This window comes from Centroberyx gerrardi, chromosome 5, assembly GCF_048128805.1.
Source record: "Centroberyx gerrardi isolate f3 chromosome 5, fCenGer3.hap1.cur.20231027, whole genome shotgun sequence".
NCBI classification, from domain to species: domain Eukaryota; kingdom Metazoa; phylum Chordata; class Actinopteri; order Beryciformes; family Berycidae; genus Centroberyx; species Centroberyx gerrardi.
In genome coordinates, this window is record NC_136001.1 from 32,441,960 (window position 1) to 32,454,459 (window position 12,500).

The 12,500-nt window shown below is 41.8% G+C and overlaps 1 protein-coding gene across 9 annotated transcripts in view; it reads left to right on the forward strand.

Moving 5' to 3' along the window:
• Window positions 1-12,500, forward strand: part of ptprt (protein tyrosine phosphatase receptor type T) — a 359,275-nt gene that overhangs the window by 248,588 nt on the left and 98,187 nt on the right. For 5 of the 9 annotated variants that reach the window (XM_078283906.1, XM_078283907.1, XM_078283908.1 and 2 more), the window contains one exon: window positions 6,175-6,329. In XM_078283906.1, coding sequence (XP_078140032.1) covers window positions 6,175-6,329 — 155 coding nt within the window. Of the gene's footprint in view, window positions 1-6,174; window positions 6,330-6,463; window positions 6,471-12,500 lie in introns of all 9 variants that reach the window. The other 4 variants (XM_078283910.1, XM_078283914.1, XM_078283912.1 and 1 more) reach the window with 1 other exon arrangement.

The following is a 12,500-nucleotide window of genomic DNA, read 5'->3' on the forward strand; positions in this document are numbered from 1 at the left end:
CTGGGAGGTGGAGAGGGGGAGGACGGGGGAAAGAGGGAGAGAAGGCGACGAGGCCTCTCCTCTCAACTCACTTCCCTCCTCTCTGTTGCTTTTCCCCCCTTTTACTCCCTCTGCACTTTCCTCTGTCACCTGCATTTCTCCATCTTCTGCTTTCTTTCACCCCCCTCGTCTCTCTCTCTCTCTCTCCTCGCCCTTTACCTTTCCTCGTGCCTCGCCGTCATCTCTCTGTCTCTTCATCTTTCCATTTAGCTTGCCTTTCTTCGCTCTCCTCCTCCCCCTCCCCCTCCCCCTCCTCTCCTCTTCTCCTGCCCACTTTCTGTCAGAGTGCAGTCAGATAGCCAGGAATAGGCCACTCTAAGCCCCCAATCACACAGGAGGTTTTGAGGCTCCATCGCCTGTAAATTGGTGCAGGGTGGAGGAGGGCTGAATCTGGGCCTGATGGAAGGAAAATGATTATGGGAGAAACTTTGCCGGGCCCTTCCTCCTTTTCTGTCTTGCACTCTCTCTCATTCTGACACCCTCATTTTCCTCTCCCTCTCTCTGTTTTATAGTTTTTATTTCCCCCCTCCTTTCCTCTCTCTTCCTCATCAATCTTTTGCATTCTGTGATTTGTTCCCCTGTTTTCTCTCATTCTCTCTGGCTTCCTCTGCTTTGTTTTGTCTCTTTGGTTTTATAACGTCTCTGTGATTTTCCATCTCTTTCTCTCTCTCTCTTGGCTTAAATGCACAAGCACTAAAGGGCATGTACAGCTCATCGTCCAATCCCACACACACACACGCACGCACACACACACACACACACACACACACACACACACACACACACTAATAGACACTGATACAGCTTTAATTCCATATCCATTGTATATCCCTCTCAGTCATACACACACTTAAACACACACACATACACACACTCAAGCAAACAACCATACTCATATACGTGTGCGGCACACACACACACACACACACACACACACACACACATTATTACCAGTATACTGTGAGCCAGTGGAATGGTAATAGGAATGAAAGTAGAGGTTGCCTCCGCATCTGACCTCTTGCTTATTGCTTCCTGACCCATAGAGGGCTCTACAAGTGCAGTGTTACACACAGACACACACACACACACACACACACACACACACACACACACACAGATGCACACGTGTACACAGCAAACACACAAACGGTTATGCACACTCATACTACACAAACGTGCATAGGCATACACACAAACTCAACATGCACACACATACATGCACGTGCACATGCCACACAAAAACGTGCATGAACACACACACACACACACACACATTCGTTTCTACATTGAAACAGCTTTGTCAATACTGGCTTTTCTCTCTTTTTACATCTGATCTCAGACCCACTTCATAGAGCCTCCATCAACTCTGCAATATTATTATTATTTTCCTTTTTTTACTTCATTACGGAATGCTATCTATCCACTTTGAGGAAAAAGCTACCTAATGTGCATCGCTAAGTATTCAGTACTTACTATTCAAGTACGGATGATAACTCTTCTCTCATATGCCATTGTCACTTAAATGTGTCACTGAAAGAGATAATCCACAACTTTATCATATAAATAAATGTCCATTTTGCTACTTTCTATCACCACTTGATACCATACAGTAGTGATTCAAGCTATAAGCAGCTCCTGAAAGCTTCTCCATTTGCTCAGTGAGACTGTTGAGTTGTCGCTGTAGTTATGATTAACAGTCTGAAGGAAGTCTGTACTCTTCTAACTTGTCTGGTGGAGTGACTGTGCAGGAGGGATCAACAACAGGCGTATTAGGCGGCTTCGTGATAAGTCACTCTGAAAGACGCCCACACACACACACACACACACACACACACACTGGCCAATGTGCACACACATGCCAAAACACAGACTCGTGTACGCTCAGACACTGGAGCAAACATGCACACACTGAATGTGCACATACACATGCAATGCTTACACTGCCTACAAAGAGTGCAAGTGGTTGCTCACACGCACACACACAACACACACACCTGCATGCACTCATATACTGTATGTACATGCACAGCCCATGTATGAGCACACACACACACGACCGCACACGTTTCGTGACTAGACTAGACACCTTAAGTGACTCGAGGAGTGTGTTGGTGGATTCTGGAGGATGCTATTTTGTTTTCTGTATCTTTCTCAAACAGTGGGCGGGTTTTCAAACCACACAACAGAAGATATATTGGCTCTTTAAAAGGATGTGTCACTGATATATATATATATAAATATATATTAGTAGTCTCTGTTCATTTATAAAACATGTGCAACTTGTTTGATGTGTCTCTCGATTCTGACCTGTTGTGGGCTCCGATTGCATCTCTGTAGGTCTGCAGCTGCAGAGTTTTGAAGAGGCAAATAAAGTATTTTTGCTGCTTTGGTTTTGCCTTTCATAACGTGACATGGTTTTGATAGCTTAACATAACAGTAGTTAGTTGGCAAATGGCAATTAGGTAGCATCAATCAAAAACTCAATAAAAATAACTTCAGAGCTTACCATCGACCTCAACGCCGAATGCAACTTTTCTCCAAGCTTTGTTTTTGACAAGTTTATTCCTGCAGCCTTTTAATTAAAAGTTGTAGAGAACTGAGAAGCTTCGAATGGCTGGAGTCAACTTCTCCTCCAATTTGCACTTGTCAGGCAGAGCTGTTGTTTGTGAAAAGGAATTAAAACGGTAAAGAAAGAAAGCGTAGAAATCATATCTCAGATATCCGTTTGGCGTGATAATTGATATGATGGTGATGCAACGGTTACAAGACGCAGCCAGGAAAAAAAGTGTCATCGCTTCTCACAACATGGTGAGCAACATACAGTATGTATTAACTGAAACGTTTTCTTCAAAGTAGCGCGCATACAGAAGAATAAATAACTTGAAAAGACAAGAAAGATCACAAACAAGCTCCCTGGTTACCATAGCAGTTGATGTAGCAACCAATAAAGAATGGTTTCTTGTGCTTTATGGGAATTATCACTGTGGTCGGACTGTCTTTAGCCAATCCAGTTCCTTCGTTGAAACAACCTGCTGTATAAAACATATTAAAGGTTCAAATTGCTCCACAGCCTTTGCACTAATTGGAGTAAACTGTGGTCAGAATGTAGAGAAGTAGGTAGCCGTTGTAATCATGGAGAAACCCTTTAAAGTGAAGGAAACTCTGTGTGCTTATTGGCTCTCTGTGGGCCTCAGAGGAACCCCCAGCTTTCAGAGCGTATATATAATATACGCTGATAATATAGTCTGATTTGCACTGGCATACAAGTAGATCAAGCTGTGTTTAAGTTATCTTTAGAGGGAAAATCCATGTCATATATAAAAGGAGAATCCCTGATGAAACCGAATTCATGTGTTATTCCTCTGATCAACAAGATCTCAGTCAATATTTGTGAACATGAACAACTTTCTCCCCCGAAGCGAGAAGCTGGAGAGCCGAGGCTTTGATCTTTGATGTCAGTTTTTTTTTTGAAGCCTCTCCGCTGACGATGAGTGAGAGGCTGACTTACTTACAGTATGTTTACTTTTTTTGGGGGGGCTTTCATAAATGTTTTTAGATTAATGTAAATGAAAAATGTATTTTTAATTTAATTTTGTTTTAGGAATTTAATTTGTTTTTCAGATAGTGGTACTAACCTAAATCTGTGATACGAGCCTGAATGACCTGAATGAAGTCAGTGTCATATTCACTGTTATATTATTCTCATATGTCCCGAGAAAAGCTTTTGTCTGCAATTTCAGCGTTTTTTCTTTTGTAGCTCAATGGGTCGAGCATGGCACTAACATTGTCAGGTTTAGAACCATTTCACTGTGTATACAAGTGTCTATTTATATTCTTTTATCAGTAACCGGTGGTACTGGTGTATCTGGTATTGTTTGCCTCCTGTAACACTTTCTGACTCTTGTAGATAACAAAAAAGGACTGTCAAATAGAAAATTTTACCAGTTTTTCTCAAGGTAGAAATTTATTTGAAGGATCAGAAGCACTTTTTCAAATGTGCTCATTGTTGTCAGTGGCTCACTAAAAAAGACTTCAAAAACTGCCACATCAAACCATATTGACATGTTTTCTCCAAACTTGGTTTCATTTTGGAGTGTCAGAAGACCAAAATGGCTGTTTATCATGAGATTTCTGGAACCGCAGTGATCATTGTCCTATATCAAGGCAGAATGACTTATAAAAGTTGTACAAAACATGCAAACTAAGCAGGTAAATGACTTATTAGAGTAGAATTGTTCAGATGTTTGGATAAAACATGAACTCTATATAGTGTAACTGGTATAAGAGGCAGACTGTGGAATTGCAGGTGCTACAGTAATACTTCTAATCTGCATTGTACCATAGGAGCACAATCACATTAGGAGCTTAAAATGATCCATGTCAATTATCGCTTCCAGTACATTCGGTTCGGCCTAAAGCTGTTGAAACATTCTGGACTTTTACAAGCAGGACAGGACGCTGAGATTCAGTTTCACGGCGGATTGTCCCTTTAAAGGATAAACTTCTGCAAGCTCCGGTGAATCCAGCAGTTGGTGTCAGTTGTAATGGCTCGCTGTCACTTCTGCCATCTGGCGTCTCAGTGGACATTAAACTGAATGTTTGCTACTGTAGGTAGAGCTCAAAATAGCCATCGCAAAATGGCCGACAGATGGGAGTTGTGACATGTGAAAAGCGAGCAAAACGATAAGGATACAACCGCACTCGAGGGACGTCCCAGCAGCAGTTACACACTACAGATACAGACGCTGCAGAAGTCCCACTATACTGAAGCACCTGATGTCACTCTCTCCCCTCTGAAGCACATCACCTCTCCACTAATTCCTCTAAAGAAAATTCCCATCTACCTCTCCCTTTTTGGCGCTGGATTTCTAACTCTTCCTAGCACTAAACTCTTCTACAAATCATTCTAGTGTCTCAGGAATATTCTTCACTATGTGTTGGTGATCTCTGAATTGAAGCTTATTCTACTGTTGGACTCACTGGAAGTCACACTGATGCACTTGTGCTCCATCCCCAAGAGAAATTGGTTGGAAAAATCGAGTATTACCCTCATTTCAGCTGCAGCAGTAAGGGGTTGATTGGGAGAAAGTAGAGTTTTTTATGGTTTGATTCTAATGTATAAGCATATGATACAGGATGGCTGCATGAAGAAAGACTTTTACAATGGCTACCACTGTGGGGCCTTTGAATAATGTTTCAGAAGTAAAAAATATCTTTTTGCTCCATTTCAAGGAAATGAAACCGGTATTTTGGAAGGGATTTAGAGGGTCCTCTTGCTAAAGTGACTTTGGGATACACAGCCCAGAAACACAAACACAGCAAGAATGAAAACCCAATCCTAAACAAATCAGAGTGGTAACAAGTTACGGTGTACAGATCTGCAAGAGGCAATAGTTGTTGGCAATAACAAGAGTCAGATATATCAATGTTGCTTTCTAGTTAACTCTGCCCATACTTGCTATTCCCAAAAATAACACACACAATACCTCTTTACTTTTCCATATACACTTAAAGATTTGCCCTGTCCATTGTAAATCATGATAAAAAAGACAAAAGACAACTGTGGAACAGCAATAACAACAAAGCAACAAAAAAAAACAACTGGGATGGATCCGTAAATGTGGATTAATGTTTTTCCATTCCCATAAATGTCCCGTCATTACAACGCCATTGGCCAGTAGCACGGTTGTATGGCTGCAGGTATTGTGAACACTGGATTAGTCTATATTTAATAAATGTGTTAATCATAGAAACCTCTTTGGTCTCTGGATACTGAACAATGCATAAAACAGTCTCCATCCTCATATGACCCGTTTGTCTGGTCTGTGTTTACGTTCCTGCATGTAAAAAAGAGATTTAATAATTATATTCTGCTGGCTGGGCCATGAATCACCTCTCTGACGATGTTTTTGGTTTTGTGTTGTGTGTGTGTGTGTGTGTGTGTGTGTATGTACGCTTTTACATGTGTGATTGTGCTTGTACGACGGTGTGTGCTATGTGGATTTATGCACCGGTGTGTGTGTACGTGTGAATATACCTGTCTGTGTGTCTATGTGTGCGTATACCTGTATGTGCACGCATGTTTGTGTATGCATGTGTGTGTGTGTGTGTGTGTGTGTGTGTGCACCACTATAGGAAGCTGGCGAAGAAGCAGAAGGAGACAGCCAGCAGCTCCACCCAGCAGAGGGAGATGGGTCCGGTCACCACAGCCGATAAGAGCACCACCAAGGTCAGCACGCTGCACAAAGACGACCCCTTCTCCACCTCCAACCAGGACCTCAACGGCTTCAGTAAGTCAAACCTCAGTCAAACCTCTGTGGTTCTGTCCTACATGTGGCGTCTGGCAGCGGCAGGCATCACAAATCTCCTATTAACCACATCTGGCGCCGTCATGGAGGTCCACTGGGGAACTGGCTGTGAGCAGATGATGGGTAAATCTAACAAGCGGGCCAGAAACAGAGAGCTAGCTGATGCAGCTTGTTGTGGTGTGGCTGGAGATCCATTCAGTAACCTTCTCAGTAAAAGTGAATAGTGTGATAAGGTGGATTTGGTTACTGTGACACAGTAAACTGTCTTGTCTTTAGCCCTAGTCTCTACTCCAAAACACTCTGAGTTGTAGCTTGAGAAGAGTCAGCTCAGTTAACCTGAACAAACTGTTAGCTAGCTAATTAGCCAGCAACCACACTGATGTTAATGTGAACATGCTAACGCTAGCTGCTGCTACTGTAGATACGTTAGCTAGTGGCTAGATACGATGCGTTAACAACAAGACAGTGATGGTTAGCTGACCAGATGGATAGCTAGCTAACAAGCTGTATGTTTAGACATGCATTTAGCCGTTCACAGCCACTGTTACTAAGAGCTGAGGACCTCCAATATGGCTGCCAGAAAGGCCATTACGGCCCCTGTTCATCCTCTGGTTGGGGCCCAGTTTTATTGCAGGTATATTATAAAAAGATGATGCCTTCTTCACCAGAAAGTAGGACCTCAGCAGATTCAGTACAGGGTGTCTGACTTAAAAAGTCTGAAAAACTCTTAAAATATTAGAGGTCTTTTTTTTTTTTTTCTTCATGCACCCTAACCCTTCTTTGCACTTCTTGTTCACACTTAAATTAATAACAAACAGGGTAGTACAATATGCAAAACATGTCTTTTTTTTTAATCATATCTGCTTTAAACACAATTAGACTTCATATTCCTGGACTGTTGCTTTCCAGTTGTCCTTTTTCTTATACTCTGCTATTTTGTTTTGCCAGCTTTTTGTTTGTTTTATTCAAAACATCTTGTCAATTAATGCCTCAAGTTATCCACCGTCCTTTAACGAGTACTATGCCTAGTTTTAATTGTGTGCTATCAATCATTCTGTAAGAGTCGGTGTCATTTTATTCAAATGGTGGATATCTCATTTTGGGACAAAGCTCTCCATATGTTTCTCATTCTCTAACATCAGCAGAGTGAGTCGCTCCGCTTCAGCAGCTTCTGTTTCACTTAGTGCTGTTGTTTCCTTCTCTTCTCTCCTCTCATCTCCCTAAACTTGTTCTGGTCATGATGCTTGTCTGTATGAGTGTGTGTTAAAGCAATATTCCACATGGGGGTTATTTGGCTCTTTACCACCATGAAAACCAGAATATAAACTACTCACCAAGATCAGATGCAGCTGGACGAGTTTGTAGCATTCAGATTTTTACTTCTCATTCATTTGAATGAGGCAAGAAAATAGACTGAAAACTGACATTTAACACGTTGGTGAACAGATTCAACAACAGATCCTGCTTTTAAGACAATAAAGCATCCTGGGTCCGTCGTCATTTTTGCATTTCTATTCTTGGTTTACTCTAAAATTACTATTTCAAAACAAAAGTAGATTCGGTCTCCCAAACAGGAACTATCTCTTCTAAATGGTATCCCTCCGCTATGTTCTCTCCTATCAATAGAAATGCTATTCGGAGAAATTATGTTCTAAAACACAATCAACTAAAAATCACAATAGCGTGATCTGTTGTTGAATCTGTTCACCAATAAGTTAAATGTAAGTTTTCATTCAAATGAATGGGAAGTAAAAATCTGAACGCTACAAACTCGCCCAGCTGCATCTGATCTTGGTGAGTAGATTATATTCTGGTTTTCATGGCGGTCAAGAGCCAAATAACCCCCATGTTAAAACTAAGTGGAATATTGCTTTAAGTTTGCCTCATGCACATGCACATAGCCTGCACATGCGTACATTCTTGTATGCATTTTTCCATTCCCATGCACGCGTGGACGTCTGCATTTATGTGTGTTTCATGTGTGAGCGTGAGTCTCTGTATTTTGTGTGTATCTTTGAGAGTGTGCATCTGCACACCGGCGCCTGCCTGCAGTTGCGTGTCTATGTGGGAGTGTGCGTTTTCCCATCTCTCTGTGTATATATATATGTGTGTGTGTCCAGGGTAATTAGACAGGGCCTCTCAGAAGGGCATTTTTCTCTTGAAAATGTCAGGCTGGCCTTTTGGGAGCGCTTGGCCGTTGAAAGCCAGGGGTACTGGAGAGAGACTAAGTAGCAAGCTAATGCCGGCCGTAATTGCCTCCCCTCTCCCTCTAACGGCCCGCACTGCGATTCTGACGTGCAATAATGTTTTCGCATTGGAAACACTTAGAGGAGCTCGCTTTCCTCCGGGCCTCGGATGTATGATAAAACCGTGATATTTAAAACTGAGGATTTCTTTGCTTCCAACTCGACTCGGACTAGACTTTGGTGGAATGTATGAGTAAAGTTTGACGAAGAAGAAGAAGAAGAAGAAGAAGAGCGCACTTTTCTCCTTGACCTTGGCTGCATGATAAAGCCGTGGTATTCTGTATAAAACATTGAGAGTTTCTTTGCTTCCGACCAGAGTAGATTTTTGTTGGATGGATGAATAAACTTCCCGCATTCGCAAACACTTTCCTCTGAACCTTGGGTGTGTGATAAAGCTGTGGTATTTAAAACTTTAAAAATAAACTTCACTACACTTGTGAAAGTGAAAGTTGTGATATTTAACGTTCAGAATTTCTTTGCTGCCAACTAGATTTAAATGTAGACTTTGGTTGAATGTAGGAATAACGTTTTGCAACAATTAGAAAAAGAGCTCACGTTTCTCCGGACCTTAGTTGTATGATAAAGTTGTGTTTTTCTTATAAGATTCAGATTTTCTGTGCTTCCAGACTTCACTTACATCTAAATATAAAGTTTTGGCATTCAGATTGTTCAGAGTTTTCTACTTTCCTCGCAGGCTTTGGCCGCACATGTGAGATGAAGTTTGGGCTTTCAAAACTTTCCAAAGTTCCCTCCTTTCTAGTCACATTTGGATGGATGGAAAATAAAGTCTGGGCTTTCAAAACTTTCCCAATGTCCCCATATGTCTGTAATCTAGAAGGAGACTGTGCCATTGTATCAGTAGATTCAGATTGTCTGGATGGCAATGACAAAATTACTTACTTAAATACTTTTGATACGTTTTTCTGTGTTAGTTTTTATACTTTTCAATGGTTTTGATTTTCAAGGCAATTAGCTGTCAAGTTTATCAAAGGCTGAAAAATCCCTGCCAAGTTTTTGAGTTCATCAAGGCCATTGACTCTCTCTCGCTCTCTCTCTCTCTCTCTCTCTCTCTCTCTCTCTCTCTCTCTCTCTCTCCTCTCACACACACACACACACACACACACAACCAGTAGCTCTCTCATTATCTCTGTCTATTGTAATGTATCGAGCATGGTTGTACCTCATTGCAGTACATTGCACTGCAGAGACATTATTTTAACAGGACACAGGCTAGTGAGCTTGTACCTGTGTGTACACACACACAAACACACACACACTCACACTCTCTCTCTCTCTCTCTCTCTCTCTCTCTCTCTCTCTCTCTCTCTCTCTCTCACACACACACACACACACACAGTTCGGTATTATCACATATGCACCCATACAGAGACATTGACACTAAAAGGACGCACACACAGAGTTTAGTATTATCACATATTCACACACACACACACACACACACACACACACACACACACACACACACAGCCATAGGCCCAGGTCTGGGCCTAATGAGACAGAGAAAAACGCTGACGCAGGGTAAAGGACCCAATAATATTTGTGCGGATGGACCCTCGCAGGGCAAATAACCTTTTTGTGTTATTGCATTCTCACCCAGTCGCCAGCTATCTTCACAGGACATTGCTGTCAAAGCAGATTTCTTTTGGTATGCAGGTAGAGTTCTCGCTGTATTAAAGTTGAGCTTCTTTTGGCGGCGCATTAGCATACAGCGCTGCGTACGCATGAGACGAGAGGGATTTTATCACTGAGGAGGAGAAAATATGTTGTGTTTGGGGGTATTAGGAGAGGGGGAGGGGGTGAGAGGAGGGGAGGAGGAGAGAGAGGACAAGCGAGAGAGGAGATAAGATGAAACTTAAATGATCCTTGTTGGGAAATTGGGCGGTTGCAGGCACAAATAGTTGCAGGATACAGCAAACGGATTATGGATAAGAATATATAGCAAAAGAGGGTTCATATTAGGTGCTACATTTTAACATCAATAAATCGTTTCCACATAGCATATACAAGTTTTGTAGAGTATAATCGTTAACAAGTGAGTCCATCAGCGATCAGCCTGTCAGCCTCTATCAGCCTCTACTCTGCATCCTCCATAGTTTCTCCACCTGGTGGATCTGGAGGGAAATCTGCTGGATCGCTTTACGGCACAAAACAGGAAGAGGTTCTGTTCTTCCAGAGCAAACGGAGCTAAAGCTGAAAGAGTTTCTGGCAGCAGATGGTGGAAGGAGGGAAAGGAAGATGGAGAAATCACTTCCAACATGTTGAGAACAGTAGAAGTAAAGATACTCTTTTGTTTACGGCAATCTTACATACACAACCACTAGAACTTGTTGGGTAGAAATGCATGAATGAGAGTATGAAAAGGTATAGAGTGCAGAATTAAGACAAAGTGGGCAAAATAGAAGCGTTAGTGGCAGAAGTAGAAGAACAAATAGAGACACAGGAAATAAACAAATACCAAAAAAATATGTAATATGTACGGTGTGGAATAAGCTTTGAAGATACCAGCCTAGAAGAAGGGAGAGGAGAGCAGAGAAGAGTAGAAAAAGGGAGAGGAAAGTAGAGGTGAGGAGGTGAGAGGAAAAAAGAAGAGAGGATGGAAGAGCGGGAGGATAAGAAGGAATAGAAAGGAAGGAGGAAGGTATATCATGTCATGGGGGTGTCAGAGGAGGAGAGATCTCTCCTGGGTTTCCACTCATGCCCGGTGGCTCACCTACACTCATGAATACACAGTTTTAACAAAACTGATGCACACTGCACACACACATGCAAATGCAAGCATGCATGAGTACACACACACACACACACACACACACACACACACACACACACACGTATTGGCTGCAAACCGCCTATAGATAAATATGGATTAATTTAATGCAGGGTAGACGCCACCAAAACACACTCACACACGCACACACACACACACACACACACACACACACACACACACACACACACACAGTAGCTGCAGGTCCTATAGATAAATGTGGTGTAGGCTAGCTGTGATATCTAGTGTGGATTATTGAACAGGCTTAGCTAGCATATAATATGTCACAGTCAGTCTCCCAGCTATCCCCCTAGCTTTTATCTTATTGTGTGCGTGTGTGTGTGTGTGTGTGTGTGTGTGTGTGTGTGTGTTGCCACTGTCTATCCTCCATATCATTTATTTATAGGCCTCTAGCAGCCTGTTGTGTGTGTGTGTATGTGATATATATCTGGAGGGATGTAGTAGCTATCAGTCACTGTTTGAGAAAGCAAGACCTGATGTCGAATCACATTCGTCTGCAACGATAGATGGTTTCACTCAGCTCTATTCTAATCTCTTCTATTTTGTTCTATTGACCCTATTCCCACGGCGGCCATTTTGAACTTGCAGGGTGGGAAACTCTACCCGGATGATTGGAATATAGGCTATTAAAACTAGCATTACTCCAACACATAAGTGAGGACTTCAGATAGACCTAACAGTTATCAAATTATTTAGCAACCTCAAGAACATCAACTGTAACTGCTTGAATTTAGCAGAGAAGTTAGCTTACTAGCTAGTAGCTAGCTACTTAGGCTAGTAGCGAGCTATAGATAAGAGTGGCAATGACGCGGCAAAAGTGCACAACCCTATTCAATTTGTATGGGCAAAACAATTCATCAACATTTTCTGTGGTTGGTTTTTCTGTGTTCCAATAATTGATGTGAAATGTATATGGTGTAAATAATTTGTCGTTACCTTTTCACGGTTGTCAAACAGCAGCAAGATCAATAAAAAGGTTTTTTGTTGAAGTCTAAAAATGCTAACAGGACTCCTCTCTTGTATGGAAGTTTGTTAGCTTGTTAGCATTTTGTGACTTCCAGATAATTAAATTATAATGATCATGCAGTTGTTTGACAG